Source organism: Artibeus jamaicensis, unplaced genomic scaffold (assembly GCF_021234435.1).
Source record: "Artibeus jamaicensis isolate MK-2021 breed Jamaican fruit bat unplaced genomic scaffold, CSHL_Jam_final contig_252, whole genome shotgun sequence".
In the NCBI taxonomy this organism is placed as follows: domain Eukaryota; kingdom Metazoa; phylum Chordata; class Mammalia; order Chiroptera; family Phyllostomidae; genus Artibeus; species Artibeus jamaicensis.
Window position 1 is genome coordinate 1,708,328 of NW_026521538.1, and position 26,368 is coordinate 1,734,695.

Sequence of the window (26,368 nt, forward strand, 5' to 3'; positions counted from 1 at the left end):
CACCCATCCCCCACCTCACCCGTACCAGAGGCCTTTTTTTTTTTGGTCATTGTCCATCTGGAATGCAAAAATGGATCAAGACACACTTGCAAAAATGTCTCAAAAGCCCTGTAAGGAGCAAACCACGCAAATCAGAGACATCTCCACCTCCCGGTTTCTGTGCTGTGGCTCTGAGCACTCACGACGTGCCTCCCTAGTGGCCCCTAGAACTCCCCTCATGGTCCCCTCCACGCACCACTGCTTCCCAAAGGCCACACGAGTCAATGAATGGTGGTTACACCTGGGGCGTGGGGTTATAGGAGAAAATCTCAGCTCCTCTGGACTGTGTGGCTTTTTTGCTGTAATGCATTTGGGGGGGCGGATAAAAATAGCTGCCTTTAAAGGTGAGGTGAGAACAGTCTGCTGCTTTCTCTCTGCCATGATCTCACAATGAGGCTGCGACCACTTCCACGGCTGCAGCTGCCCCTGGCGCCGGTCAGCAGGCAGGAGGCAGGCAGGGTGCACAGGCCTGTCCCTGAGCCACCCGCCCTTGCTGCCAGGCTCAGCCTGCTCCTGTCCCCACAGGGCCAGCCCCCACCACCCTGCTGAGCCTGCACCCACTGTACTTACAGCCGCTCCAGCTCCTTCATGTCGTCAAAAGCCCCCCGTTCGACCACTCCAATCTGGTTCTCCATCAGCTGCCTGGGGAAGCACAAAGACAAAGACAGCTACAGGGTGTCGGACCAGGACTCCTGGAAACAGTGGCACGGGGGGGGGGTGGGGGGTGGAACAGGAGCTGTGCCCAAAACTCATGCAGACCCGAGCCCACAAAATCTCCTCGAAACTTTGCAGACTGCCAACTGGGGCTCCTCAGCCCACCCAGCCCTGACAGCAAGATGCGCTTCCAGCTCCAGCCCCATGCTGACCCCTCTGAAGCCACCTGCATGGCAGAAGGCCATAGGACACCAGAGCACTGGGTCATTGCTTCAAGACACACTCAGGGAAGCATGGACCCAGGCAGCAGCAGGCAGCAGGGGCTGGCTCTGGGCTGCTGGCACACGGGTCCCTCTTTGGCCCAGAGGGCAAGTTTCCAAGGGGCAGAGCAGACTGAATGGTCCAGTAGCAGGGGAAGGGGAGCCAGTGCCAACTGGGCAAAGCCCACACATGCAGCACACTCTGCAGTTGGCAGACGGCACGGCCTCCACCTGCACCCGCACTCCGCCTGGCCCCACCTGCTGCCAGCTGAACCACCCAGCTCCATGATGCTCTGTGCCTCCTCATTGCCAGTGCGCCCGAGGCCCAGTGTCCAGCCGGCGGGCCACAGTTTCCCCACAGACCGCCTGTTGCATGGTACTTTTTCAGATGGTCAAGCATGTTCTTCTCCCTGCACTTTTGCTTTTCCTTCTCCACTCTCAAGTAGGTGGCTGTGTGTTCCCATGTGGACCTGAGACGAGGCTGCAGACAGGGCAGGGGCAGAGGCTGCCACCATGCACTTCTTTTTCTCCACTTGGTTTCCAAAGGCCTAACTACTTAGGAGCACCCACTGTGGACCTGAGCAAGGAGGGGGAGGGCTTCATCAGGTTCAGGAGAGACTCCTGGAGCCTGGGGAGAGGTCGGAGACTGGAGGGTTCTGGAGCAGCAGAGATCTCTGCCCTGCAACTGACAGCTATGACCCCAGAGAGGAGGGGCCACAAGGTTCCCAGCTTCCCCAAAGACCTGCAGATGCAAAGGTGTTAGTTCTGAAAGAACTGAGGCCCCAAGACCCTTGCGCTGCCCTGGGAATAGGGGGTGAGGGACCCCACAGCTGTCTGGCATTGAACGCATCAGAATGCATGCATGGCCAGCTGCTTCTGCCTCGAGATCAGCAGAGGAGAGATGAAGGGTTCGACACCCCCCTCACCCCTCAGCCCCGCCCAGCATGACAAAGGAGGTGCAGGGGGGGGCTCCTTTCCCCATGCGGTCACACCCACTACCTCCAGTATCAGCCACTGTCAGGCAACTCAGGGAAGTCACCTCAGTTCTCAGCTGCTCCCACTTGCCTACCCTCTCAGGCCAGGGACAGCCCCTTGCTGGGGAGTTTCTGGGGCACAGGTTCACAGGATCTGTGGAGGCTGCTATAGACTGGATGGTACCCCCAGATATGAGTGTGCTGAAGTGCTAACCCCAGATGTGACTGTGTCTGGAGACAGGGCCATTAGGGAAGTACTTAAAGCTAAATGAGGCCATCCAGGTGGGCCCCGATCTGATAGGACTGGTGTCCTTGTAAGAAGGAAAAACCTTCTCCTTCCCTCCTTCTCTCAAATAAGAAAAATTTAAAAAAAAAAAAAAAAAGAAGGGACACCAGAGACCTCTCTTGGTGCGCACCCAGAGAGAAGACCGTGTGCAGACACAGTAAGAAGGTGGCCGGGAAGAGAGGTCTCTCCTCAAACCCACCCTGATGGCACTTTGATCTCAGACTTCTGGCCGCCAGCACTGTGAGAAAATAAATTTCTGTTGTACTTTGTTATAGCATAGTGGGCAAACTAAGACACACACCTAAAGATTCACTTGGTCTTCCGTCACTCCCGGAGACAACCAGTAGACACAACAGCCCCACATGCCCAGCCCAGGGCCTGCCAGGTGGCACCACTGGTGGTGACACCGCCACCCCCAGTTCTTCAGCCACACTGGCGACAGGGTCAGGGCTCCAGGTCAGGACACCCTGCTCTGGGTCAGGGCTCACCATCGCTTCCACTCTACTCCCCACCCAGGGTGTCCCAAGACTGACTCCACAGCCTGTCTACAACCCTACAACCCTAAGGCCCACAGCCAGGGCTCTGCCTGGGGCCCCCAGGCCATTGCCAAGGCAGGGGCCAGAAGGGAGGTTATGAGCAAGAGCAGCATCTCATACTCACAGCACTCGCAGCTGCTTGAGCCCTGCAAAGTCGTTCTTATGGATCCGAGTGATATTATTGCCGTTGAGCTCCCTGGTGGACGAAAGGAGAGAAGGAAGTGGTGAGAGGTACAGGGTGGGCCCCGGGCCAGCAGCTCGGCTCCAGCGCCCTCTCTTCCTGGCTCAAGCCTGTCATTTTGACCAACAGGGCTGGGTGCTTCCCAACCAGTCCCAGGGCCCCCAAGTCTGTGTGGAGACCCAGCAAGTGGGGGCCTGTCTGCAGATGTCCCACCAGCAAGAGGCACAGGGCTCCCGTAGCTTTGGCCCTGAATGAACTCAGTCCAGTTGGAGAGACAAGACATTCACACAGGCAAAAATTTGGAAACTAGCCAATGAGAGGCTATTTTGGCAGAATCCTTGCTGAGCCTCAGTTTCTTCATCTATGAAATGGTGATAATAACGGTGTCCACCTCATGGGATTTGCATGAGGCACAAGCAAGTAAAAGGCATGGCCTGCAGGGGGAAAGGGCCCTCTTGCAGACACTGTTGCTGTCATCTGGTGGCACTGTTTCTACTGTCCGCATTCTGAACAGGAGAGTGCACCATGGGCCATGTGGTTCACGGGAACTGAGGAAGTAGGGCTCGAGCTGAGACCTAAAGGACATGGGAGGTCTGCACAGCAGGAGGGTAGGAGGGGACAGTCCAGGGAAGGAGAACGCCCTGCAAATCTGTGGGCTGGGGGAGGGGACAGGCTGAGTGGGAAGCCAAGGGAAGAAGGGTAGGGGGAAGGTAGGTGCAGAGCACAGAGGGTCTGAGAGAACAAGCAGAGGACAGGCAGGGAGCCAGGGAGGTCTCCAGGCAGGAGCCCGCCATGAGGTCAGTCCTGTAGCAAGGGAAGTGGGGGGCAGCGTGGGAGGACTGGGGGGCAGGGCTAAAGAGGGGAGAAAGCCCACCGTCTGGCCCTAGGGCCAGGCCTGCAGCAGCAGCAACAGCAGCAGCGGCTCCTATCCTCACACCACCCCAGCCTCTGGCCCTTTCTCCCTTCCAAGGCCCATGTGCTTCTCCTCAGCCCTCCCCAGTCCTGCCCCGGGCACCTTGGACCCCACCTTACAGGCTGTCTGGTCCCATCTCCCCAGCCAGCCTCCTAGGGACGCTCACTCAGCCCCTGCAGGGCCAGTCTGCTTCGCAGGGAGCTAGCACACCTCAGAAAGACAAGCCCCTCCAGCAGCCAGGCACTGCAAACTCCGCAAAGTTCTTCCTTGGAGCCACACACAGCGGAATCTCACCCGGGGCCTTGCCCCAAACCCAGCTGTCACCTACGCATCTAACCTGTCTGCACAGCTTCGAGTTCACAGCCACAATGCTTCTCCTTCTCAGCACTGTCATAGTCACCACGTGCCTGGCAGCAACCTAACTGTAGCCACACCATGTTCACCTGCAGCCGGGTCTCACACTTGCCTACTTCGGTCAACCCGAGCCCAAGTCACTCTGAAGAACAGCAAGCTTTCTTTCCTAAAAGTGTTTCGGAAGTGTGTTTGGACTAGATGATGTTCTAGGATTGCATCCAACATAGGTTATGAGTTTCCACGCACTCCAGAAACACCAGGCTGGGAAGTAGTTACTGTGCCCATCTTATAGATGAGGGGAGAGTGGCTCAAAGAAATGAGATGCCTTCCCCAAGTCGGCAGCTGGTAAATGGCAGAGCAGGGGTGGGGGCCCAGGCTTCTCCACCCAGGCCAGGCCGCCTCCCCAAGCTGACAAGCCAATAATTCATTCAGCTCATGGATCTCTCTGCCCTTCCTCCTGCACCTGGCTCTTGATCCTTGGGAGCAGCTGGAAAAACTCATTCCCTGCTCCAGTCCCCTCTCTAACAGGATCTCCCAGAGGGGCCTGAGGTCTCTCCGAGGTAACGAGGCCGCTGGTGAGAGGCCCAGACTGAACCACTACCCACCCTAAACCCCGAGAGGTGGCCTCTCCCCCTGGGATGGGCTCCTTCAGATGTAAAGGCCTCTTTTCATTGAACTCCATGTTCTTCCCTGCAACGGCCACCCTTGAGCTTCACTTGTGCTCCGCCCAACCTGCTCCTTCTGCAATGGAACTTCCATCCCCAAACCCAAGACCACAAGGAATTGTTGGTTGTTTCAACTTTTCAATGGTAAAGATAGGTCAGCATTGATTCTAAGAGCAAAATGTTCGACTTAAATGGAACCAATGGAGCGATGCTCAGCTGACCTTCAGTGCATCTGTGAAACCACGTACTATGCAGCCACTACAGATCGGTCGTGTGGACAAAGCAAGCCGTCCTTGGCACTGCTTCTACAAGCTGACACAGTGCATGGAAAAAGATTCTAAGACACTTGTATTCTCTGAGCCCGTCTATGTAAGAACTCACATGCACATCCACACAGGCGTGCACAGGGCGAGCTCACAGCGGGCTGTGTGCCACGTGGTAACGCCTGTAGCTGGTGCACAGTGGGACTCGAGGCAACTTTATTTCTTTTTTATACTTTTCTGGGACAGGCTGGCAGAAGAGGACAATGTGCACACAGCAAAGCAAATACAGCCTCTTGGGAGACCCTGATGGTTGGTGGCTTCTCAGCAAGAAGCCCATGGAGGCCCAAGCCACGCCAGCCCCCGGCCTGCCCCCATCAGCCTTGCTCTTTAACCCCGGAGCTGAGTGCCTCCTCTCAGGAGGGCCTGAGGGCGGCTGCTTAAGGAGGCATTATCACACTTATGGAGGCATTATCAGCACTTAGGCTAAGAAAATGACCTCCACTGGGTAGCCCGCCCTCTCCCCCTCTGCTGGGAGGCCCACCAGGATCGGGTTTCCAACCTGGGCCAGCCACTTCCCCTCATCCCTCAGTAGAGCCTGCTGGAATGAGGCAAAGAGGTCATTTTTCTCCAGCACCTGATTCCTCCACCAGGTGTTGCTTATGAGCTGCCATGACGATCCCCCTCCCCAGGAAGCAGTCTAGGAAAAATGGGAGAAGCTGCTGTGACCTTAGGACCTCCACAGCCAGAGCAGCCAAGTCAGGTGGGTCCTCTGGGGCAGTTTCCAGCCTCGTTCCTCGGGAAGAACTCCTGACCCCGAGCTTCTTGCCACCAGAGCCCACATCTACCACTACTTATTGGGCACCTACTGTGTGCAGGCTCTGAACCTAATGCCAAGCAAGCTCCCTCTCATTGCACCCTCAAGGTAACTTATGAGTGTGGTCTCTCCATCTTGCTGGTGAGGAAATTAAGGCACAGACTGATGAAACAATTTTCCCAGTGCTACATAGCTAAGAAGTGGTGGGGCCAAGGTCAAAACCAGGCCCACATGATTCCATGTTCGTTCCCCACCTCGTGATGCCTCTGGCTGATGGGCTCTGTCGAGCCCACCCCTCTCCCTGGGTGCTCACACGTTGGAGGGAGCTGAGAAAGCCCGTGGACGCTTCGGATCGGAAACACTGGGGCCCTGAAATAAGACTGTGTGCCCTGCCTAGGCAGCAAGATCAGGGGAGCTCCCCAGCCAGCAGAGCAAAGTGCATTCTTGTGGCTAAGAACTTGCACTTTGGAACTAAACGGTCTGGCCTCAAATTCCTGCTCCACCGTTACTGCCTGCATGACCTTAGGCACAGACCTTAACTTCTCTGTGTCTCAGTTTCCAGATTCATAAACTGGGGGCAATGGTATCACCTACCTGTGTGACATATGGTGGGGTTTAAATGACTTAATACTTTTAAAGCACCAAGAACAGGGCTCTCTGTAACAGTACAACATACTGCAATCATTTGTACTGCTGCTGCTGCTGTTGTTGTTGGTGGTGGTGGTGGTAGTGGTGGTGTTTCCCCCAAGGACAACAGCCACACCAGGAGGGACGGTGCCCCAGGCTCAGCTGGGGCTGGGGCTGGCCTGCCAGGGCCACGCTGAGCAAGGAGGCTACTCAGGCCCTACAGGCCCCCGGATGCCAAGGCCCAGGGAAGATGCCCTACAATGGTGCCCTCTCTTCCAAAAGTGATGGGTCTGCACCCATTCTTGTCTCCCAGGAAGAAATGCACGAGGGTGGCAAATGGCCCTGATTTCCATCAGTTCCTATGTGGTCCAAACCTGAAAGGGAAACCTTGATAGTAAAAGATTTTGTAGAAAATCCTCTAAAGCAAAATGACTGAGGGAAAAATGAAAACACACAGGATTTCTTGAATTCTCTTGGGAAACAAGAATCTGATCACCAACATCTGGGCGTTTGTGATAAACCAAAAGAAACCCTTGTATTTCCTGGAACTGCAGGAATAAACACCTCGGGCCCCTCGCAGGGTGTTCTGGGGTCCCCACATGCCTCCTCACAAGCACGCCTTGCCCCAGAGCCCCAGCCGTTCCAGTGCGGTTTTGCTGACAGACCAGAAACTCGCACAGCAGCCCAGGCCTGCTGCAGCCGTGGGGAGGAGGCTCGGCCGCCCTCCAAACCCCTTCCTGCCGAGTCTCCAAAAAATAAACATGCACGCTCTGTCCGTGACTGAGCCGGGCCTCTGGACCCGGGGCCTGTACGCCGCAGCGCTATGTCCTTTGAAACCAGCCTGGCAACCTCCAGGGCGCTGAGTGTGTGGAGAGTCAGACCAGACAACTGAGAAAATGTTCCCTACGCATCCAGGCCCACCGTCCAGGCCGGACACCCCGACCTGCAGGCCAGCAGTTGCATGCCTGAGCCTGCCATTGCACCTGAAGCCCCACAGTGCCCCAACCGAGGCTCCCCACACTTGCTCTGGCTCCCCTCCAATCTGTTCTCCAAGCCACAGCTGGAGTGATCTTTTAAAGATGCAAATCTGACGAAGTCACTCCCCGCTTAAGCCCTTCAGGGAATCCCCATTGCTCTTGGAATCAAGACAAAATTCTTACTGTGGACAACGAGGCCAAGCGGCCTGCCCTGCACGGCGCCACATTCTTGTTTGGTCCCTCCCCGAGCAGAGCCTCTGACCTCGCCATTCCCGCTGCCTGGAATGCTCCCTCCTTCCTCTTTGTCTAACTCACTCCGACTTTTCCTTCCAATTGGTCAGACCTCCTGTCCCAGGCCCGCAGAGCATCACTACCCTCCCCTCTGCAGTGCAAATCTGGAGCATTTTTACATGGATTTGGGGGCTTCCTTGAGCAGTGTCTCAGCCTCTGAATAAGATTATAAGCTCCTTGAGGACACAGACAATTGGTTTTTTTCTCATTATGTAACTCTAGGGCCTAACATAGTACATGGCACCTGCTAGATGGTTCTTGAACAAATTTGCATTAAAACTGACATGTTCCAGCCCTGCCTGGAGTGGCTCAGTGGACTGAGCCCCAGCCTACAAACCAAAGGGTCACTGGTTCAATTCCCACTCAGGGCACATGCCTGGATTGTGGGCCAGGTCTCCGGTGAGCGGTACTCAAGAGGCAATCACATGATGTTTCTCTCACTTTCTCCTTTTCCCCTCTCTCTAAAAATAAATAAAATCTTTACAACAAAAACTGGCATATTCCAAATAGCATGGCATTGAGCATGCTTTCCCTGTTTCTCTGCTCCCCCACTCCAAAAACACTAATTAAGAAAGGCTCTCCTCAAACAGACATCAGCCAAGAAAAGCTACACACAGAGGACACTGCTGTGTTGCTAACAACCTCCCAGGGCCCACAGGTTAAAAAAAAACTGATTTTTTTTCTGAGTGCCTTCCGTAGGAAAATGCTCTGCCCATCTACTTCCTTCAACACAGCAGCAGCTCTGCCTCCAGGCCCTGACCCCTGCTGCGCCCTCAGCCTGGAACAGGCGGGGACAGCCCAGAATGGCCCTCTTCCCTCACCTGCCCAGCAACACAAACTTCTGGCTCAGTGCTAACATCCTTCAGGCCTCAACCAAAATGTCCCCTCCTCTACACCTGCCTCCCCTCACCCCGTGGGTGTCCACTCAGCACCTTCTCCAGAGCCGGGATTGCAATTTGAAGACGTGTTCAATATGATGAGGTCCTCTGCTAAAGGCCCATCTCCCCTGCCTGGCTGTGAGGGGCAGAGGCTACATCTGTTTTGCTCACTGCTGTATGCCCAGCCCCTCGGAGGCCCCCTGGCACACAGTAGGTGTTCACTAAATGTGGTGAAAATAGGCTGAGTGAGCAATTCTGCCCGCCAAGCCTGGCTCCTATGGGTGCATCACCCGAGGTTGACATGTGCTCCAGACAGCCACCTGAGCCTCCCCACAGTCCTCGGGCCTCAGCAGGTCATGGCCCAGAGGCCCCTCCGACTCCCCAGCAGAGCCTGCAGGCCCTGCTCCAACCCCAGCGCTGAGAGGACAGTCCTAAACCTTGGACAGACAAGAGGCTCCCCAGGGGGCCACGCCAGGGCAGATGTGCTACCCAGCCAGCTCTGCCCCAGCTCCTGGGGGCCGTCTCGTGTCCTTGGCCTGAGTACGAGCAACACCTATCCTATCACTGCCAGGCCAGCTCACTGAACCCTCAAAACAGAAGCAGGTGAAGGAGGCGAGGCTTGACCCCTGGCACATCTGAATTCAGGGCTGAGCTCCCTCTGGGGTTTTTTTCCCTATAGTATTTAACCGTAGAAAAATACACATAGGACTTCCGCCAAGATGGAGGCATAGGTAGAGACCCCGTGCTTTCTCACACAACCAAGTTTAGAGACAACTTAATATTAGCAATAGAAAACACAGCCAGAACACAGAAAATTGAACTTTTTAGAAGTCTGTTAACAACAAATTCTTCAGCCTGACCGGTAAGAGGGGCGAAACAGCAGCTGGAGGAGCGGGGTTGCACAGGAAAACTCGGTCCGACGGACTCAGGCGCGCGGAATCCAGGCACAGGGTTGGACTGGGTGGGCAACTCAGCAAGTGAGCGACCGCCAGGGAAACAGCAAGGGAGCAGGGCTGCAGGTTGACTGTGGTCGCGCATTCGTGCTCGGATAGACAAGCGAGGCAGTGGGTGATTGGACAAGAGCCAGCAGTCCCAGCGGCAAGCAAGCATAGGCGGAGTGCGCCGCCATTTCCCTGCTCTAACCCCGCCTCCACATACAGCGTCATAATCCAGCGACTCTGAGTGGCCCGGCCCAGGTGAACAACCTAAGCCTCCGCTCTTCACCCAGCTGCGAGAAACAGCAAAGTGGGCCGCCATTTCCCCACTCTGACCACGCCCCCACATACAGCGTCACAACCCAGCGACCTGGGAGTCCAAGGCTCTGCTCCTCACACTTAAAGGGCACAAACAGACTAAAAATGGCTCAAGAAGATCTCAAAGCTCCAGAGCCTATAAATCTAAGCGATGAAGAAATAGCAAAACTCTCGGACGCACAGTTTAAAACACTGGTGATCAGGATGCTCACAGAACTGGTTGATTATAGCCACAAATTAGACAAATATATGAAGGCGACACTAATTGAAATTAATGGAATTGCACAGGAAACCAATAGCGATGAAAAGGAAACTGGGACTCAAATCAATGGAGTGGACCAGAAGAAACCAAATAATGGCCAAACAGAAAAGAGTGAAGAAGCAAGAATTCAAAAAAATGAGGAGAGTCTTAGGAACCTCCAGGACATCTTTAAATGCTCCAACATCCGAATTATAGGGGTACCAGAAGGGGGAGAGGAACAGCCACGAGTGCAAAACTTATTTGAACAAATAATAAAGGAGAATTTCCCCAATCTGGCAAAGGAAATACACTTCCAGGAAATCCAGGAAGCTCAGAGAGTCCCAAAGAAGTTGGACCCAAGAAGAAACACACCAAGGCACATCACCATTACATTAGCCAAGATTAAAATGAAGGAGAGAATCCTAGAAGCAGCAAGAGATAAGGGGACAGTCACCTACAAAGGAGTCCCCATCAGACTGTCAGCGGATTTCTCAAAAGAGACCTTACAGGCAAGAAGGGGCTGGAAAGAGGTATTCCAAGTCATGGAATCCAAAGACCTACAACCAAGATTGCTCTATCCAGCAAAACTTTCATTTAGAATGGAAGGACAGATAAAGTGCTTCTCAGATAAGATCAAATTCAAGGAGTTCATCATCACCAAGCCCTTATTATATGAAATGTTAAAGGGACTTACCTAAGAAAAAGAAGTTAAAAAAACATGAACAGTGAAAGGACAGCAAGCTCACAGTTATTAAGAACCACACCTAAAACAGAAGCAAACTAAGAGGACAGCTAGATCAGGAGTGGAAACATAGAAATGAAGATCTCAAGGAGGGTTAGCAACAGGAGAGTGGGAGGAGGAGAAGGGGGGAGAAGGTACAGAAAATAAGTAGCATAGACAGTAGATAGAAAATAGATGGGGGGCAAGAATAGTATGGGAAATATAGAATCTAAAGAACTTGAGACACATGGTCATAAACTAAAGGGGGGTAAGGTGGGGACAGGGGGGTAGGGTGGAGGGGAATGAAGGGGGGAATAGAACAACTGTAACGGCATAATCAATAAAAATAAATAAATTTAAAGAAAAGAAAAATACACATAAAATTTGCCCTTCCCATTGTTGCATGGCAGATCTCCAGAACTTTTCCATCTTGAAAAAACAGAACTCTGTGCCCATTAAACACTCTCACTCCTCTCTTCCTTCAGCCCCTGGTGACCACCTTCTGCCTTGTCTCCGTGAGTCAGACGACTCCAGGTGCTGCCAATCAGTGGAGTCAGGCAGGCTCCGTCCTCCCGTGACTGGCTCACTTCCTTCCGCACACCCTCACTTCCACATTGTCGCGTGGGTCAGAATCCCCTCCTTTTCTGAGGCTGGCATTCCAGCGTGGGTCACACTGCACCGCACCCACCCATTCACCCACCCGTGAGCACTCGGGCTGCTCCCACCCTTCCTTCGGCCGTTGTGAATGGTGCTGCTGTGGACGTGGGCGTGCAACATCCTTGGGACCCTGCTCTCTGCTCCTTTGGATACGTGCCCAGAAGTGGGCTTCATTGGCTCATGTGATCATTCTATGTTTAATTTTCTGAGGAATCAGCACACCGTTCTCCATGGTGGCTGCATCACTTCACATTCCTGCCAACAGTGCATAAAGATTCCAGTTTCTCCACATCCTCACCACCACTGTTATTTCTGGTTTTCTCAACAGCGCTCGGCCACCCCAGTGGGTGTGTGGTGCTCAGACCCCAGCTCCTAACCCCGGCTCCATGAGGTGTTCTGCTCAAAGGCCCAAACTGCACCTCAGTCCCTTCACCACTGAGGCCTGGTCTTACTTTTGCCAATCCCCTCCCCAGGTCTGAGGCTCACCCCAAAACCACAACCTTGCAGCTAGGGCCCCACTGTTAGCCACCAGGCCTCCAGGTAGTCCATGCACTACCCACCCCACACCCCCGAGAGGCCACATGCCATTGAACCCCCTGACACTGACCTCTGGCTGCAGCACCACTTCCTTGCATCCCCGGACTCTGCTCACCACCCCCAACAGGACACACCCTCTTTATCCAGCCTGTGCCTCAGGTGCACCCTGTAAAGATGCACAGGCAGGAATCAATCGTGGCCAAATTGCCTTTCAGCCCCAGTGTTAAGCCCTGATAGGAGTTTTGTAGGGGCTAAATGAATGTCTGATGAAGGAATGAATGAACTAATGAAGGAATGAATGAACAAATGGGTGAATGAACGAAGCCAGGCCTTATTAAGATGTGTGGAGCAGTAGCAAATCCAAAAACAAAACAACAAACACCTCTCAAGCCTCAAGACCCTCTAGGTCCCTGGCACACCACATACCAGCCACCTGTGACCCAGGCAGACAGCTCTCTGACCTTCCCCACATATGCAAGGAAGGGTAAATAATACCCTCCACACAGGTCAGGTGTGAAGAGCAGAAGGGCAGCCTTGGTAAAGCTTTTGCTCTGAGCCTGGCACAAGGTAGGGGCTCTACATGGTGACCACCAGCACCCGCACCACTTCCTCTTCACACCTCTCCACCTCAGCTCTTCTCTGACCTTGTCACAGGTCCCACCTCACCCAATCCCCAGCCCCAGCCCCAGCCCCACAGGCACTGGCTCCTCCTTTCACAACCTGCCCGGCCTGCCCTTGCCCTCTGCCCCCAGCAGACTCCAGTCCGCCTGCCCCTATGCTGCAAACAGTTCTCTCGGAGCCCCTGCTCTTGTTCTCTCCTCCAGCAAACTCCTCACCACCTACTCACTCCCCGACCATCTGCCTTCCTCCCTCCACTTCTCCCAGGAAGCCGTTCTGCCCAGCTTGACAGTGACCCGATCACAGTTCCAGAGCTTTCCTTGGCCCTCATTTTTAGACAGACTGGCTGCTCTCTGCACGGCTGGCCTCCCTGCGCATCTCCAAACGCCTGCTTGGTTTGGCAGTAACTACTTTTTATCCAGGTTGGGAGCCACAAATGCCCAGCCAATGCTCCCCATGGGAAACACGGGACAGGGGTGCCTCCTGCCTCCCGAGGCTCCCCCTGCTCTCTCCATATGGGGGGGGAGGCCAAAGGCAGGCCTCATGAGTCTTCAAAGGACAGACCTTCCTCGCCAGGCAACCCCAGCACCAAGAGCACCCCTGCATCCAAATCGCCTGGATCACAATTGCCAAAGATTGGTAAATCAGTATCTCTGGGGCAGGCTGGATTCTGCATTTTATACCGGCTCCCAGGAGATGCTTGTTCCCATTGAAGTTTCTCTTCCACAGCCCTTGCCCTTGTGGGTCCCACCGCTTCCCCAGGAGGCCCTCCCTGCTTCCTCTCTCCAGCCTGAACACTCTGCACAGTAGCCCTCCCAGTTCCTACCTCTGGGGTCATGTTTCTCACGTAGCTTTTTGTTATCAATTTAAGCCAAAGAGGCAGAAGCCAAGCACCTGCACGGCTTCTCCAGGATCAGGGGCCCTCCCCAACTTTATTTGCAAGATCATCTCCCAGGTTCAAGCCTTGGGGTCCCCCGCACCCTGGCCTTCCCCTTTGCTCTCTCTGCCTCAGCCTCTGCAGTAGTCTCCTAATTCCACGAGGACCACAGTAGCCTCCTGCTGCTGCTGTAGCAAATTACCATACACGCAGTGATCAGAAGTCCAACCTCAGTCCCACTGGGTTGAAGTCACGGGGTCGGCAGAGCCGCATCCCTTCTGGAAGGCTCTAGGAAGCCATCTGTTCCTTTTCTGTTCAGCTTCTAGAGGTTGCCTGCATTCCCTGGCTCGGGGCCTCTTTCTCTCCTCCCTCCCAACTCTTGCTTCCGTTGTCACATCCCCCAGTACTGACTTACTGACACTGACCCTCCTGCCTCCCTCTCGTAGGGGCCCTTGTGACTGCATTGGGCCCACCTGGGTAATACAGGATCCCATCTCAGGATCCTCAACTTAATAGTATCTGCACCGTCCCTTTTACCCTGGAGAGTCACATACCCACAGGTTCCAGGGACTAGAACACGAACATCTTTGGGGACCATTATTCAGCTCCCCACAAGGACCATATTTTCTAAAGCAAATCTCAGAAACTTGATTTCATGGTTCTTACCAAAAGTTTATTTAAAAAGCCCACCCAACACTTTTTTTTGAGCACCTACTATGCACCCGGTGAGGGGACACAAAGATACATGAGACATGGTCCCTGCCCTCAGGAAACTCAAAACTCAAGGGACCGTCAAACAAGAATAAAATTCTCTTCTCTACAGAAGAATCCCCATTAGCGAATGCAGAAGGAATAAGGGAACTAGGAAAATAAAAAGTGGATAATAATGGTTGCAGGCAAGATCCACTGATGAATGCTAAAATTCATTAATGAATGGTAAGAATTTGAGGGGGGGAAAGGATCTACATAATCTCAGAGTCTATCCCCCAGATATTTATTAATGACAAGTGAGAAGACGGTGACATTACAGTGGAGAGACCTGGCAGACGCCATCTCCACCACGAGATCAGACCGCCGTCACCAGCAACCAGACACACTGCTGCCACCTGCCCCCAGCAGGGCGTTCTGAGAAGGGCACATCATCACCTCCGAGGCCTTCTGGCTGAAATGCGTAACCTCAACCCCATCATGAAAACTCACCAGACAGACCCAAACTAAGGAACCTTCTGCAAAACAACTGACCACTACTTTTCAAAAGGGTCAAGGTCACAAAGAGCAAGAAAAAAAACTAAGGAATTGTCACAGATTGAAGGGGACTAAGTGAAAATGACTATTAAGTCCAATGTGGAATCCAGGATAGGATGCTGGAATATCAAAAAGACATCCGTGGAAAAACTGGTGGAATCTGAATCGAGTCTGTAGTTCCGTGAAGTGTTACACCAGTGTCCATTTCTTGGTTGTGAGACCCATGCTGCTGCGGTTAAGCAGGGATGTCGGCCTCACAGAAAGCTGGGTCACACGTGTGGGACTTCTCCTGTACTATTTTTGCCACTGTTCTATAAGTCTAAAATTATTTAAAAATAGCCCTGGCTAGTGTGGCTCAGTGGATGGAGTGCTGGCCTGCAAGCCAAAAGGTTGCCGGTTCAATTCCCAGTCAGGGCACGTGCCTGGGTTGAGGGCCAGGATCCCAGCAGGGGACACATGACCTCTCCCACACAGATGTATCTCTCCCTTCCTTTCTCCCTCCATTCCCCTCTAAAAGTAAATAAATAAAATCAATTAAAATAAAAGTTTTTAAAATTTATTTAAGAAGAATAAAATATGGCAATGACATCCAAAGCGCTATCACAGAAAAGCTAGAAACCACAGTCATCACACCCAACTGGCCCTGCACTGCCAGCTAGGCTCACCTTCCACACACTCTCCACACCAAAGCAGGGAGTAGAATGTCTGAAGACAGCATTCTGCACTTGTCACTCTCCATTCAAAACCCCTGGGGGCCACCACTCAAAGCGTCTTGTCGAAAGGACACAGGAGCAGCCTGAGATGGCAGGCGGGAGACTGTGAATATCAACATAAATAATGATAGTAACACATTGTAACCAACAAACATAATAATCCACAGGTCCACACTGACATGTGAATAGACAAGCAAACATGGAGGAGAAGGAAGTTCGTTTGACAGCGGTGTGCCAACTGATGGAGAAGAAATGACGGAGTTAAACACTTCTCATCAAAAGGTGCTGAAGCCAGTGGATACAAGTTCGATGAGGAGTAGGATATTTACACAGCCTCACAGTATCTCTCCACAAATTTCTTATCGATAATTAAGAGTAAATAATAACTTTTTGACTTCCGCCAAGATGGAGGCATAGGTGGAAACACTGTGCCTTCTCACACAACCAAATTTAAAAACAACAAAGTTTTAGCAACAAAAACGCAGCCAAACCACAGAAAATTGAACTACGGAAGTCTGACAACAACAAACCCTTCAGCCAAATTGGTAAGAGGGGCAGAGCCAGCAGCAGAGCGGGGTCGGGCAGGAAAGATCCACCAGACCAACCCGGGCACACAACCCAGGCCCGCCGGCAGCCGTGGGCAGATCCCAGGTGTGGAGTAGCGGGTAGATCCACTGAGGGCTGAATGCGGTCACACATTCGCGCACAGAAAAACCAGTGAAGGAGCGAGCAGTGAGACAGACCGTGCAGGCCCCAGTGGTGGGAAGCGGCAGAGGGGACTGCTATTACCCCTCTCTGACCCCGCTCCCACATACAGCATCACAAACCAGCGACCTGGGTGACCCCACACTGGTGAACACCTAAGGCTCCCCTCCTCATACATAACAGGCATGAACAGATCAAAACATGGCTCAAGAACAACTCAGAGCCCCAGAGCCAATAAATCTAAACGATAAAGAAATAGCCAAACTTTCACATGCACAGTTCAAAACACTGGTGATCAGGATGCTCACAGAACTGGTTGATTTTAGTCACAAATTAGAGGAACATATGAAGGCTAAACTAATTGAAATGAATGGAAATGCACAGGAAAGCAATAGTAATGGAAAGGTAACTGGGACTCAAATCAAAGGAGTGGACCAGAAAGAGGGGAAAAAATACCAAACAGAAAAGGATGAAGAAACAAGAATTCAAAAAAATGAGGAGAGGATAAGGAACCTCCAGGACATCTTTAAACACTCCAACATCTCAATTACAGGGGTACCAGAAAGGGAAGAGGAACAGCCACGAGTGCAAAACTTATTTCAACAAATAATAAAGGAGAATTTCCCTATTCTGGCAAAGGAAATAGACTTCCAGGAAATCCAGGAAGCTCAGAGAGTCCCAAAGAAGTTGGACCCAAGAAGGAACACACCAAGGCACATCACCATTACATTAGCCAAGATTAAAATGAAGGAGAGAATCCTAGAAGCAGCAAGAGATAAGGGGACAGTCACCTACAAAGGAGTTCCCATCAGACTGTCAGCGGATTTCTCAAAAGAGACCTTACAGGCAAGAAGGGGCTGGAAAGAAGTATTCCAAGTCATGAAAACCAAAGACCTACAACCAAGATTGCTCTATCCAGCAAAGCTTTCATTTAGAATGGAAGGGCAGATAAAGCGCTTCTCAGATAAGGTTAAGTTCAAAGGGTTCATCATCACCAAGCCCTTATTATATGAAATGTTAAAGGGACTTACCTAAGAAAAAGAAGTTAAAAAAACATGAACAGTGAAAGGGCAGCAAACTCACAGTTATTAACAACCACACCTAAAACAAAAGCAAACTAAGAGGACAGCTAGATCAGGAGCAGAATCATAGAAATGAAGATCACATGGAGGGTTAGCAACAGGGGAGTGGGAGAAGGAGAAGGGGGGAGAAGGTACAGAGAATAAGTAGCATAGATAGTAGTAGAAAATAGATAGGGGAGGGCAAGAATAGTATGGGAAATATAGAATCTAAAGAACTTGAGACACATGGTCATGAACTAAAGGGAGGGAATGGTGGGGGAGGGGTGTGCAGGGTGGAGGGGAATGAAGGGGGGAAACAGAACAACTGTAGTGGCATAATCAATAAAATATACTTAAAACAATAATAATAATAATAACTTTTCAGCTCACCCTGTGCTCAAAGCTAAAATCGCCAACATTGGGACCAGTGGGCGTCACGTGTCTCCTTCCGACACAACCCACTGAGAAGGGCAGGACATCACTTAGCATATTCCTGCCACAAATACATACTGACGTTCCCCCCCCCCCAAAAAAAAAGAGAGAGAGCAGGTGAAGCCAAAGTGAGGGACATTCTACAAAATAAACGGCCTGTATTCTTCAAAAATGTCAAGGTCAGAAAAACAAAGAAAGGCTGAGAAACTGGTCCAAATTAAAGGGGACTGAAGACCCTTGAGAAAGAAATGCCATGTTTGGTCCTGGACAAGATTCTAGACCTAGAAAAAAAATAGCCATGAAAGACATTTGGGGGACAATTGATGAAATTCATACATGAACCGTATGTATTAATTAGTCATGGATATACATGGATAGATAACAGTATTATATCCATGTTAAATTTTCTGATTTTGACAGCCTTACTGCTTTTAAAAAATAAACACAGAAGTATTTAGAGAAAGAAGGTAACAACGTGTCCAGCCTGTTCTGAGATGGTTCAGGAGGAAAAGTGTGGGTGTGTATAAAATACGTGATAAAGCAAATGGCACAAAACGTGAACGACGGACCCCGGAAGACAGTGCCCCTTACACCACACTTCCACTGCAACTCTCCCACACGTTTGAAATTATAACAAAATAAGAGTTAAAGTAAGAACAAGGGGCCTCCTGGAGTGATGAAAATATTCTGGAATTGGATTTTGGTAATGTTTACACAACTCTGTAGATTTATTAAAAATCACTGAATAGTAAAAAAAATTAATAAAGTTCTGCACACATCCCCACCGATGGCCACCCATTTCCCAGCCTCATGGCCTGGTGCCTGCCCCTCACTTTCCTCTCTTCCCTTGGAACTCTCCAACACAAACCTTCACCCCATCAGCTGGACCAGCTAGCTCCTCCTCCCTCTCCTTCCCAAACACACGGCACACCTCCTGAGTGCCCTGAGATTCCCTCACCCTCACTTCACCTCTCTGCGTTCCTGAGTCCTGCTCAAACCTTCAAATCCCACCTCCCCGGTCACTTCAGGGATCCAATCCTTCCGATTTCTGCCTCCCACCTCATTTTTAACAACAGAGTTCTTTCTATGTGCCAACCTTATTCTAACCCCTTCTCGTGGAGTATTTCATTTGAACTCACAGCCATATGAGGTAAGTGCTATCCTGGCCCCATTTTACAGATGAGAAAATCAAGTCACCAGTGAGCTGCCCAAGATCTCTTAGGTGGCAAGATTAAAGCTGGGCCACTCTCGCGCCAAAGCCTGTGCCAGTAGCCACTGTGCTCTATGTCCCTATGGGCATCCTTACACGTCTGTTCTTTTGCAGACAGACCGCAAGCTCCCAGAGGAGGGGTCCACACCCTGGACCCCTCTAGACACTTTGCACACAGCAGGTGCCCAACAGCTGTTTGTGCGCCACAGGCTGGGTTCCAGAAAGGAGAGGAGGGGGTTGTGAGCTCCGCGGCCAAAAGGAAGAGCCAATTCTCCACCCACACAGCTCCACCCCCCTAGCACAGCCCAGCTCCCTGGCGACTGCCCAGAGCCCGGCCGTCATCTGCTCAGGGTAATAAGTATTTGTATGGCGATAATTACAGCATTTGGGAAGAAAATCCCATTAAGCAAGAGCCCTGCCGAGCTGCTAATGCCGGCACAGAACTGGAGGCGGCAACTCCGCCAAGCTTCAGTCTGCTCACAATGATGCAGAGGCTGCCTGTCCTGCCGCCCCTCTACCAGCCCTAAAGAGCACGACTGCCCCTGCTGGCAGCCTCTGCGGCCTGGGCCACCCCTGCCAGCCCCCGGGCTCGGAAAGGGGGCACTGAGGCAGGGGCACCCCCATCTCCGAGTGCTCTGGGGGGGTTCCCAGGGGCTGCAGAGAACTGGGCAGCTGTGTGACAAGGGACAGGAGAGCAAGGCCATGCTGGGACCCAGCACTGGGGGTGCTGAAGTTTCTTTTACGTCCCTGCCATTCTGCCACCTTAATAACAATAATAAAACCGTTTATTGGGCACTTGATGCGTGCCAGGCCCGGCGCAAAGTGCATTCATTACCGAGCATTACCGCGCTCGGTCCTCACCGCCACCCTAGGAAGCAGGTCCTGTCACCATCCCCACTCTAAGGGCAAGGAAGTGGGGGGCCTGCGAAGTCACCTGCCTCTGAGCACTTACCACAGTTTGCAATTACACATTTTTCTCATACTGTGTCATTCATCTCCGTCTCCCCTGCTGGACTGAAACGCGGAGGAGGGGAGCGGTCTTGATTTCTGTACAGCACTATTCACACAGCCGATGCAGACGTCCAGTAGACAGCTATCTGTTGAGTGGATGAATTAAACCTCATAACTGGCACAAGGTCCCCCAGCTGCTGAATGGCAGAAAGGGGCTGAAAACCCAGGCAGGCTGGCTCCAGGGCCATGCCATTGTGCTGTCCACTCGGCAGAGAGTCCCTGCATAGCACTGCCCAGCTCCCTGTCTGCAAACCCCAGAGGACAGGCACGGAGACGCCCCGGTACAGGCAGGGAGCACTCTGAGCAGCCAGACTTCAAGAGAGCAGCCTGCGGCTCGGCCAACACCCACACGCTCCCCTCCCAAGCTCTCTCCTGCCCTTGCTGAGCCCTCGAACCTTTAGCTTGAGCTTCTCAACTAATAAAAAAATGTCATTGCTTAATAAAACTACAAAGCATTTGTACCCATGTAATATAGCAAAGCCCTATGAGGCAGTGGGTATCACTCTCCCCATCCGCCACATGACATGCGTGCCACCAGGTTCATTCACTCAGTCCTCACCGCCACCCTGCAAAGCTGTCACCCTCCCCTTTTACAGAAGGGGACTGGGTCTCAGAGAGGCTGGAGGGCAGCACTGGGGCCCTCCCTCCAGCCACTGAGGACCCAGCAATAAGCCCAAGGCACCTGTACTAGAGACTGAGTCCCACCAGGAAGCCTGCCCCCTGCATAGCATGAGTCTTCCGCAGGTGACCAAGCCCCCCGGTAGATGTAGCTTCAGAATGGCCCACTGATCCTTCTCGCTACAGCCACCATCCAATCATTATTTGGAATTCCAAAGAAGCTCCCAGACAATCAGCCTGGGTGTCCCGGTCAGCCTTCCTTGGGCATGACCACCCTGTCAAATGGTATCTCCCGACTCAAAGGGCTGAGCTGGGAGAAGACACGGTACCCCCAGGCCTCTGCAGCAGGCAGGGAGCTAGGGCAGTGGGCAGGCTGGCCAGGAGGCAAAGGGACACATGGAAGAAGGCAGCAGAGCGGGCCCACGGCCTGATGAGCAACAGAATACAAATGGGCCTGGGACCAAACGGAAGCCAGCAGGCCAGCCAGGGGCCCTTCTCCTCATCCCCATCCTCAGGTCCGCCCCTCTCTGCACCCTGCACCCAGAAGGGGGATCTGGGGCCAACCTAGAATACCACTGCCCGGGCTACAAAGGAGGAGCGTGTCTACACCTGCCCTCCCACGGCACGCTCCTGAACACTCTGAGCCAAACTGAAAGTCAAGGTCATTGTGTGGAAGAAAAGACAGTTAATAGTTGGCCATGGCTGGATCCCTCTGAGCCTGAGACCTGAAAAGAGACAAGCTTCCAGGCCTCCTCCAGCACACCCCCAAACCTCGATCCATACTTCAATTGCTCCATGGCAGGGAATCACTCAGCACCTTTTCGCCATGCAGCCCACCAGCTGCATGGCCGCGCTGGCTCAGTCAGTGACCTCGGCAGCTCTGGGACCTGCCCGCCCAGCCTCTTCCCAGAAGTCCCTGTGGCAAACCACTATTTCTTCCCCCTTCTGGGGACAGGCCTGGACACAGAGGTACGGAGGACTCTGTGATCATAAAGTTGCTGGGCCTCGTGGGCTGCCATGGAACTGCCCAGAGGACAACAGGCGAAAGCACAACTGCAGCCCATAAAAATTTCACAGCCTCAGAAGAGGCTGGCGATGCAGGCTGATACTGCGTGGCACATACTGATTAGAGAGAGCATTTGCCAAAGTTATTTTGCGCCCCCCTAGGCTCTCCCCAAGGCCTGTTCTGAGGCTACTCTATTCCTCCTCGGATGGCTTTCACAGGCTGCCTATGGACAAGGTGGGCCCCTCTGCCCCCTCTACATCCTTTCCCAGTCTGAGAAGTTTTGCCCAGCAAAAGGCAGACTCGCCCTTCCATAACTTGCTCCTGTATTCCAACCCTTAAGTCCTCACAGAAAAGAAATCCAGGTAGAGAAAGGCCTTTCTAACTCTTCCTGACCTTCCCAACCTCAAGCCCAATCCCAACCCAATAGACACAGCGTGTCTCAGGCCCAGGGCAAAGCTGGTCCTTTGGCCCAGCAGGCCAGGCACGCTCACGCCTACAGGCCTTTTACTCATTCATTTCCTCCGTCGTCTGGCCACCTGCCCTCTCTGCTCAAAGAATACATCCCAACCACTGCTGGGTCTCAAAGTGCCCTGACAAAAAGGGTCATTGTCTGAGAAGTCCCTTTACCCCAAAAAAGGGCTTCTCATCCCAATGCTCCTGCCGACAGCCCCATCACACTGCGGGGCCTGGCCCTGTCCTGAAAGCTTACAGTTAGGTGTTCCCTGCCAGGTCCTCTTGACTACACATCCCTGCGGGCAGGGACATACCCACTCTCCACTGAAGCTCTAGCACCCAGGGCGGTTCCTGGCTCTGCAAAGATTTGCTGAATTAAATTGTGAGACTCCTCCCGCAAACCTTCCATAACCATGGCTCTCACTGAGTAAGCATCCTAATGTGCCAGGCACTTCCCACACGTGACCTTCAGTCCTCACAAGAATCAGAGACCTTATGCATCGGAAGCTGCATTTTCTTCACAGAAAGCAACAAAAACCCAGAGAAGTTAAGTAACTTGTGCAAGGTCACACAGCAAATAACTGACTGAGCTGGGGCTCCGATCTAGGCAGGAGGAGCCCCAACTCTTTCCTCCGCACCAGGAAATTTAACATCTCTTTTCATCACAAAAGAGATCAAGAGTTCATGAGAGTCAAAACCAACACTCTTTTCAACACTAAAAATGAGAGTGAGCAAGGAGTGAGATGACTTCAAGATTCAAATCTAACAGCAAAGGAGCGGGGTTGATGAGTCTCAGCCTTTGGCTGCTACCAGGGTAACAGCGGCAGGAGCAATGCCCCATGGACACGGCCAAGGAACAGAGGGCAGGTCTGGAGGGAACAGGTGTGGAAGGTGACCCTGCAACCTCAGGGGCCTCCTGGGCAGATTCCCGACTCTCAGTCCCTCCCCAGAGCCACTCAAAATAATGCTCAGGTGCCCCAAGCAAAGACAGTTTGGTCCCTCCTACCCCACACAGGTATCTTTCCCCAGCCCCCACAGACGCCCTCACGCACACACCGATTCCATTTAGATTGCATCTAGATTGCAAATTCTCTGAAAGCTCCACGGGAATTTTTCAGTCTCAGCTAAGAAGAGTCTGTTGGCAAAGTGTGCTCACTAATTGCTGACCTTGGTACAGACTCTGACCCAGGAGACAGCTCTCCCCGGGGTCCAGTTTCTGCCTCTGACCAGCTGGGAGGCACGAAAAATGTGCCCAAAAGTTATTGAAACATGTTCGCCTTTTCCAGGAGCCCGTGCAGTTGCCCAGGACTGTGGGAAGGAGTGTAGGCAGGTGTCAAAGGAGCCAGCAGCCTTCTCCAAAGTCCAGTTCAAAAACCTCCCAAGACTGTTGCCTCTGCAAGCAGCACAAAGGCCCTGCATGTGACCAAAATCTACACGCACAGCCACGTACAGGGACTCTGGCATGGAGGTGACACCACTACACTAGAAATTCACACAGATACACATTCTGCAGGGAATCTGGGAAAACAAGTTACATAGGTTTGTAAACACACACTCGCCCTACAAATCTCAGCGGGTCTAGAAAGAATTTGGAAGTGAGAGAGGGGAAGAGAAATGGTGTTTTGTGACTTGTCATGGACAATGTCTTCAGCCTGTGTGTCTTCCACTCCCAAGCTCCTGACCCCTCGGCATGACTCCCAGGGCTCTTGGTCCAGGTTGCACCTGGCCTGCTCTGCATGCTGAATGTCACACCCAGAGCCCCAAACCCGAATCCCTTGGGTCCCATTGTCTGCCAGTGATGGAGATCACTGGATGTGAGGTGGGGGACCAATCCCGGACACCTGCAAGGGAAGGATTCTTAAGGCTCTGGGGCAAACAATGGGCAGAAAGGGAAAGATGAAATATTTCAACTCCATCCCATCTTGCCACCCATCACCAGCCTGCAGGCCCTCAGAGCCCACATCCACACACCCGCTCAGAACACAGCTCAAGCCACACATGCCCAAAAGGAGGCATGGTTCCTGACTAGAGTGAGGAGCTTCCCTCCTGGGTGCCAGGAAGGCTTTCTGGCACCAATTTGCAGGCGCCCTGGAGGAATAAAGTGCTGGCGCAGTGGGGAGGGCCTGCCAGTGCTGAGCACAGGGTGCAGGTGTGAGGATGCGAGCTGACAGCCCCGCGAGGGCTCTTTGAATCCTAGAGAAGGAAAACAGTGGCTCTCCTGGCTCCTGGCTCCTGGCTCCTGGCTCCTGGCTCCTGGCTCCTGGCTCCTGGCTCCTGGCTCCAGAAGGACCTTGGCAGGCACTGACTCGCCTACTGGCTTCGGAGCAGGGATCCAATGGTCCTGCCCCCACCTGCAGCCCTGAATTGCATCTGGGTGGGAGAGCAACCTCGGGGCTCCCTGCGGGCTAGGGATAGGTTTAATACTCACAGACGCTCCGTGTTCCGTGGGATGTTCTTGGGGATGGCCTGCAGCCCCGTGCCGTGGCAATCCACTGTGGTACCGGTGCAGGTACAGAGGGCAGGGCACGCCGCGGCACCCAGGCGCCACGCGGCTGCCCACAGCAGCAGCCAGAGCTCCGGCCGGACAAGCCCTACTGAGGACCCCCTCCGGGGCATCGGCGCCATGGTGCCTTCACTGTGTCCCTCCAGCGCGCCAGACGACCGCAGCCGCTGACCATCCCCGTCCGGGGCGTCCTCCAGGCGCAGTCCCCGGGCAAAGCCACCGAAGAGACCGCTGGCTAGTGTGCTGCGCCCTTGCGGGCTGGGAGGCACCTTACTCCTCCAAGCGACGGCGCCTTGTGCAGAGGGCTCTCGGCTCCTCTCCGGTTTCTCTCTGGCTGCGTTTCCTTCCCTCCCTCCAGCTCCCAACAGACTGCTGAGAGTAGGAAAATGGGCAGGCCCGCGCGCTCACGCACCCGCGCGTGCACACACACAGTCACACAGTCTCACACCCGCACGCTCGCTCCCACCAGCAGTCATCCATCGATCGAAAAAGCACACATCAGGGCCAGACTCCTCCCCGCCCTCCCCCCACACCCCCTCCCGCCCCCGCCTCCTTGCGCTCCCTGCCAGCAGCGTACAGTTTCAAAGGTGGAATCCTCGAGGCGCTGCGAGCGGGCAGGGGGCTACGAGGGGTGGCAGGGTGGGGCGGGGGGTGGGAGTGGGACGTGGCTCACGGTTAGACCTGGCGGCTCCCACACTAGCTGGCTATACACCCACACACACGATACGCCCTGAGGATGAGCACTCTTAGAGCGCCCCGCACCCACCGCCCCAGCTGCTGGTCCGGAGTGGGAAGAGGGTCTTATTTTGCTGCCTGGACCCCTTCCCCTGCACCACAGACACAAGGCTTACTCGATGGCAGAAACTGCTCCCAGGCCCCATGGAACTGGCTTTGTCAATTCACAGTGAAAAGAAGCCCCGCGCTCCAGATGGCCATCTGCAAGCCACCACCTTACTTAGAGCGATACTTGAGGGCAGAGTCTGGCAGGACTGGGGGGGGTCGGGGGGTCACAGAGGGTGGTTGGGCTTGGAAGCCCTAGGCCAAGTACAGTCACCTCCCCTCCCTCAACACAGTCACATTATCTGCCAAGGTGGCCCCACTTCTCCAAGAGGGACTCACAGCTAGCTGCACCTGGAATGAGTGCCCAGTGGGCTATGCTGGCTTCCTGGGTGGCCAGGAGCTGGTAGCAGTGGGAGATGGGAATCTGTCATATATCTTCCTCTGGTCACACCAGTGTCCCTCCATTTCCAACAGATAAAAACCCGTTTTTAGTGCTGTCTTCAAAGGACTGCAGAGCCAGGTGGGACTGGAGGGGATGGCCTCCTGGAAGAGAAGCAACACAGACCACCCCTGGCAGGCTGTGGGCCCTGCGCCCCCTTTGGGCAGGGGCAGGTGTGAACATGGGTGTGAACAGAAAATCCAGGTGGAGAGAGAATTATTCTCACATCAGAAAAGGTAAGGACCTCCCGAAATCAAGGACAGCTGTGGCTTCCTGGTACTGCAAGGACCCAGGCGTCTCTTGTCCATGGGTCGGCACCCCAAGTCCAGGCTGACTGGCACAGGGCAACAGTTGAGCTGCTTGAGAAGCCCCTCCCCTCACAGGAGTCCACTTCCCGGGATTTCTTCTCGGGAGAAACCAGAGAGAAGGGCAGCTGGTCCAAGAGGTGTCAGGGTGCGCACAGCTTGCCTGAGGCAGGTGGCCTGACACTGACTGAAGGCTCACCGCCCCGAGGTATGGCCGGGGTTTTTCTTTTCCATCTGGATGAAAATTTGGCAGTACCTCCATTGTCGTAGC

General features: G+C 53.4%; 1 protein-coding gene across 2 annotated transcripts in view; it reads right to left on the bottom strand.

Moving 5' to 3' along the window:
* The window catches only part of SLIT1 (slit guidance ligand 1), a 152,068-nt gene extending 127,047 nt beyond the window's left edge, over positions 1–25,021 (bottom strand). For both annotated transcript variants that reach the window (XM_037138927.2, XM_037138926.2), the window contains exons 1-3: positions 24,499–25,021; positions 2,874–2,945; positions 610–681 (exon numbers count right to left, since the gene is read on the bottom strand). In XM_037138927.2, the coding sequence (XP_036994822.2) occupies positions 610–681; positions 2,874–2,945; positions 24,499–24,695 (341 nt within the window). In that variant the 5' untranslated portion in view covers positions 24,696–25,021. The remainder of the gene's footprint in view (positions 1–609; positions 682–2,873; positions 2,946–24,498) is intronic.
* Between the last annotated feature and the right edge of the window lie 1,347 nt (positions 25,022–26,368).